The 6,000-nt window shown below is 48.8% G+C and overlaps 1 protein-coding gene across 1 annotated transcript in view; it reads right to left on the reverse strand.

The window, feature by feature from the left end:
- The window catches only part of LOC144675731 (immunoglobulin superfamily member 1-like), a gene marked incomplete at its 5' end in the record, with an annotated part of 62,631 nt that extends 56,973 nt beyond the window's left edge, over positions 1-5,658 (reverse strand). Inside the window, 2 exons of the mRNA XM_078536351.1 lie at positions 117-416; positions 5,359-5,658. Coding sequence (XP_078392477.1) covers positions 117-416; positions 5,359-5,658 — 600 coding nt within the window. The remainder of the gene's footprint in view (positions 1-116; positions 417-5,358) is intronic.
- Positions 5,659-6,000: the final 342 nt, after the last annotated feature.

The raw sequence follows: 6,000 nt of genomic DNA on the forward strand, positions 1-6,000 counted from the left end.
AGCCTATTGCTAACTAAACACAAGTTTGATTCAATCGAAAGTCATTATTGAAGGTATAACATCATTAGGTTGCTAAAATACTGAGACCGAGATCCAGTAACTAAGAGATCACTCACCGGTAACATTGATCTCCACAAAGTTACTCCGGGGTGACTCATACACTTTCCCTTTCACCGTTTTCTCAAAATTGCAGCTGTATTCCCCACTATCCTCTGGTTCGAGATCTTTCATGGTCAAGATGACTGACCGTTCAGAGTCTGAGACATTCCGGGTCTCTACCGGCTTTTTGCCACGTTTCTTGTACAAGTGGGAGATGGGGATTGGGTAGCTGGTGGTGCAGTTAAACTGAACTCGTTCCCCCACTGTCACCACACCAGAGACCGTCTCTATAGAGAGTGTGGGCTTTGGAAGTTTATCTGCAATAAATAGAACACACGGTGCAAAGAAAAAACATTTGTGAATATGTGGACGTGACTGGGAAATAAATCACATTGTCCTTGGTTAGAAACATGGGGCTTGGGTGAGGAGCCATGGAGGGATTTGAACAGGAGGATGAGAATTGCAGGGGCTCGAGGAGGTTACAGAGATAGGGAGGGAGGGGGTGAGAGAGGGATTTGAACAGGAGGATGAGAATTGTAGGGGCTGGAGGAGGTTACAGAGATAGGGAGGGAGGGGGTGAGGGAGTGGTTTGAACAGGAGGATGAGAATTGTAGAGGCTGGAGGAGGTGATAGAGATAGAGAGGGAGGGGGTGAGGGAGGGATTTGAACAGGAGGATGAGAATTGTAGGGGTGGAGGATTTTACAGAGATAGGGAGGGAAGGGGGTGAGTGTCAATGGAGAGGTCTAAACAGGAGGGTGAGAATTGTAGGGTTTGGAGGAGGTTATAGAGATATGGAGGGAGGGGGGTGAGGGAGGGATTTGAAAAGGAGGGTGAGAATTGTAGGGGCTAGAGGAGGTTACAGAGATAGGGAGGGAGGGGGTGAGGGAGGGATTTGAACAGGAGGGTGAGAATTGTAGGGGCTGGAGGATGTTACAGAGATAGAGAGGGAGGGGGTGAGGGAGGGATTTGAACAGGAGGATGAGAATTGTAGGGGCTGGCGGAGGTTACAGAGATAGAGAGGGAGGGGGTGAGGGATGGATTTGAACAGGTGGATGAGAATTGTAGGGGCTGGAGGATTTTACAGAGATAGGGAGGGAGGGGGCGAGTGTCAATGGAGGGGTCTAAACAGGAGAATGAGAATTGTAGGGTTTGGAGGAGGTTACAGAGATATGGAGGGAGGGGGTGAGGGTGGGATTTGAACAGGAGGGTGAGAATTGTAGGGGCTGGAGGAGGTTACAGAGATAGGGATGGAGGGGGTGTGGGAGGGATTTGAACAGGAGGGTGAGAATTGTAGGGGCTGGAGGAGGTTACAGAGATAGGGAGGGAGGGGGCGAGTGTCAATGGAGGGGTCTAAACAGGAGGGTGAGAATTGTAGGGTTTGGAGGAGGTTACAGAGATATGGAGGGAGGGGGTGAGGGAGGGATTTGAACAGGAGGGTGAGAATTGTAGGGGCTGGAGGAGGTTACAGAGATCGAGAGGGAGTGGCCATGGATGGGTTTGAAAACTGGCTAATATTTTTACGTTTGAAGGCATTATGCACCTTTCACACTCATTTCCACGGACTCGCTGCGGAGTGATATATAACCTGTCCCTTTCACCATTTTCTCAAAGCCACAGGAGTAATTCCCGGTATCATTGGGGTCGAGGTCTGTCATGGTGAAGATGACTGGCCAGTCAGACACTGGGACATTCCTGCTATCAATAGGTTCATTGTCAGGTCCTCTATACAGGTGGGAGATGAGACTTGGGTAGTTGGTGATGTAGTTAATGTGAACTTGTACCCCCACGGTGAACACACGAGAGGCAGGGTCTACAGAGACTGTGGGCTTTGGAACCAGCTCTGTCATAAACAGACTGCGTGCAGCATAACAGATCTGTTATTAATAGCGAGAAGCCAGCGGGAAATTAGGAGAGTGAGCTTGGAAAGGATACAGTGCAGGTACAGCCACAATCTCAACAGGGATTGGAGGGATCAGTTAGATGGTGAGATAAGAGAAACAGAACTGTTTCTGCTGGGAGAAGGGAAGGTCAAGGGGACATTGAATGCAGTTGTTCAAAGTCAAGGAGCATTTCGATAGGGCAGTTCAGGGGACACTATTTCCAGCTGGATTAACAGTTCCAACAACACAGAAGAAGCTCGGCACCATCCAGGACAAAGCAGCCCCGCTGGATTGACACCCCATCCACAATCATTCACTCCCTCCACCACCGACGCACAGTAGCAGCAGTGTGTGTACCATCTACAAGATGCACTGCAGCAACTCACCAAGGCTCCTTAGACAGCACCTTCCAAACCCATGACCACTACCATCTACAAGGACAAGGGCAGCAGACACATGGGAACACCACCACCTGGAAGTTCCCCTCCGAGCCACTCACCATCCTGACTTGGGAATATATCGGCCGTTCCTTCACTGTCGCTGGGTCAAAATCCTGGAACTCCCTCCCTAACAGCGCTGTGGGTGTACCTACACCACGGGGACAAAATCCTGGAACTCCCTCCCTAACAGCACTGTGGGTGTACCTACACCACACGGAGAAAATCCTGGAACTCCCTCCCTAACAGCACTGTGGGTGTACCTACTCTACAGACACAAAATCCTGGAACTCCCTCCCTAACAGCACTGTGGGTGTACCTACACCACACGGACAAAATCCTGGAACTCCCTCCCTAACAGCACCGTGGGTGTACCTACTCTACAGACACAAAATCCTGGAACTCCCTCCCTAACAGCACTGTGGGTGTACATACACCACACAGACAAAATCCTGGAACTCCCTCCCTAACAGCACTGTGGATGTACCTACACCACATGGACAAAATGCTGGAACTCACTCCCTAACAGCACTGTGGGTGTAAATACACCACAGGGACAAAATCCTGGAACTCCTTCCCTAACAGCGCTGTGGGTGTACCTACACAACAGGGACAAAATCCTGGAACACCCTCCCTAACAGCGCCGTGGGTGTACCTACACCACAGGGACAAAATCCTGGAGCTCCCTCCCGAACAGCACTGTGGGTGTACCTACACCACAGTGACAAAACCCTGGAACTCCCTCCCTAACAGCACTGTGGGTGTACATACACCACTGGGGCTGCAGCGGTTGAAGAAGGCAGCTCACCACCACCTTCTCAAGGGGCAATTAAGGATGGGCAATAAATGCTGCCCTGGCCAGCGACACCCAAGGACCACGAAAGAAAAAAATAAAGCTGCAGCAATGACAGTGATGGGGATTAAATGAGAAGGGTGGGTTGGCTGATGCCCCACAAAACTTGTGAGGGATCAGCTCTCTCAGTGAGGGACACTTATACAGTCTCTGTGTGAAGGGACTCCTCTCTCAGTGAGATACACTGATACAGTCTCTGTGTGATGGGACTCCTCTCCCGGTGAGATACACTGATACAGTCTATGTGTGAAGGGACTCCTCTCTCAGTGAGATACACTGATACAGTCTATGTGTGAAGGGACTCCTCTCTCAGTGAGATACACTGATACAGTCTCTGTGTGAAGGGACTCCTCTCTCAGTGAGATACACTGATACAGTCTCTGTGTGAAGGGACTCCTCTCTCAGTGAGATACACTGATACAGTCTCTGTGTGAAGGGACTCCTCTCTCAGTGAGATATACAGATACAGTCTCTGTGTGAAGGGTCTCCTCTCTCAGTGAGATACACTGATACAGTCTCTGTGTGAAGGGACTCCTCTCTCAGTGAGGGACACTGATACAGTCTCTGAGTGAAGGGACTCCTCTCTCAGTGAGATATACAGATAGTCTCTGTGTGAAGGGTCTCCTCTCTCAGTGAGATACACTGATACAGTCTCTGAGTGAAGGGACTCCTCTCTCAGTGAGATATACAGATACAGTCTCTGTATGAAGGGTCTCCTCTCTCAGTGAGAAACACTGATACAGTCTCTGTGTGAAGGGACTCCTCTCTCAGTGAGATACACTGATACAGTCTCTGTGTGAAGGGACTCCTCTCTCAGTGAGATACACTGATACAGTCTCTGTGTGATGGGACTCCTCTCTCAGTGAGATACACTGATACAGTCTCTGTGTAAAGGGACTCCTCTCTCAGTGAGATACACTGATACAGTCTCTGTGTGATGGGACTCCTCTCTCAGTGAGATACACTGATACAGTCTGAGTGAAGGGACTCCTCTCTCAGTGAGGGACACTGATACAGTCTCTGTGTGAAGGGACTCCTCTCTCAGTGAGGGACACTGATACAGTCTCTGTGTGAAGGGACTCCTCTCTCAGTGAGGGACACTGATACAGTCTCTGAGTGAAGGGACTCCTCTCTCAGTGAGATATACAGATACAGTCTATGTGTGAAGGGTCTCCTCTCTCAGTGAGATACACTGATACAGTCTCTGTGTGAAGGGACTCCTCTCTCAGTGATGTACACTGATACAGTCTCTGTGTGAAGGGACTCCTCTCTCAGTGAGATACACTGATACAGTCTCTGTGTGAAGGGACTCCTCTCTCAGTGAGATACACTGATACAGTCTCTGTGTGAAGGGACTCCTCTCTCAGTGAGGGACATTGATACAGTCTCTGTATGATGGGAGTGCTCTCTGTGAGATGCTCCTATACAGTCTCTCTGTGTGCCGTCTCCTCTCTCAGTGTGATACATATTTCGAAGTAATGCCTATTTTGCCATCTGATCTTTTGCACTTCCTGTTGTCCACTCTAAGTCTCGGGTTCATTTAGGACATCTCAGTCAACTCTCACTACCAGGAATATTCAGTTTGATGAGAGAGGGGCGCAATGCTGTTTTCCAGTTTGAACATACAAAGATTAAATTGAAGGGAGGTGATCTGGCCTATCAATGGTTCTGGCATAATAATTGATGACACAGTTATCATTGATAGGATTGTGGATAATTCAAGGGTAGAATTTAAGATAGCTAGCGTTAATGAAATGCAAAACTGGAAATTGCTGGCAGTTTGTTGTTTACACAAACAGAGTTGTGATTTCGACCTGAGTGACCCTGTGGTAGAAACAGTTTCAATAAGAGGAGTGGAATGCGGATTGTTAAATGCTGAAAGGATGGTGGTGGATGTCGTCCTGCTATTGCTGCTGGAGGCGGTGCTGGGGCATTAGCGCTATCAGGAACAGTGAGGGGAATTGATTGGAGATCTCTTTCAAAGAGACAGCACAGTCACGAGGGGCCGAAGGGCCTATTGCTTAGCTGTGCTATTCTGTGATTCTGAGTGTTATTTGGTGAGTGAGAATGCCGGTGTGTCTCCCTTACCTGTTACAATTAGCTGCACCGAATCACTGTATGGGGAACATGCCCAGGTCCTGTTGTTCTCGAAGTATTTTCGATATTTACAGGTGTAGCCGTTATTACCTTTCCACTTTATATCAGCCTCAAGCTTCACTTTGGCGGTGTAGTTTACTTCACTAACATAGGGTGATAGCTCTTCGAGATACCTGTAAATTTCCACATTGCAGAGGGTGAGAGGGAAACGACAGACGAGTGGAACCTCTTCTCCCGGTAGAATAACACTCGATGGTGGATCCAGAGACAGGATGGGTTGTGGTAATGGATCTGAAACAGCAATAATATATCAGGCACGGCAGGTTTCATATAAGCATTCTTGTTCAAATGTCATAATAAAACACCTCTGCTGGATCCACATCCACGCCCGCCTGACAATGTTCACCCAACCAGCAAGCGACAAATAGACCAGAAGGGGTCGAATGTCAGATTTAAATCCCGCACTATTTCACTCTGCGCTGACTTCAATAATGTGTGAAATCGGGTGGGGTGTGAAACTAGAGGCGTAATGTTCCGTAACGGCTCGCCCTCGCAACCATTGTGTGAGTCAAGCCTGTTCTGCCTCTCAGTGAGATCTCAGCTGATCTGTGGCCCAATTCTACATTTCACCGT

The sequence above is a fragment of the Cetorhinus maximus genome, unplaced genomic scaffold (genome assembly GCF_964194155.1).
Source record: "Cetorhinus maximus unplaced genomic scaffold, sCetMax3.hap1.1 HAP1_SCAFFOLD_1132, whole genome shotgun sequence".
Lineage (NCBI taxonomy): Eukaryota > Metazoa > Chordata > Chondrichthyes > Lamniformes > Cetorhinidae > Cetorhinus > Cetorhinus maximus.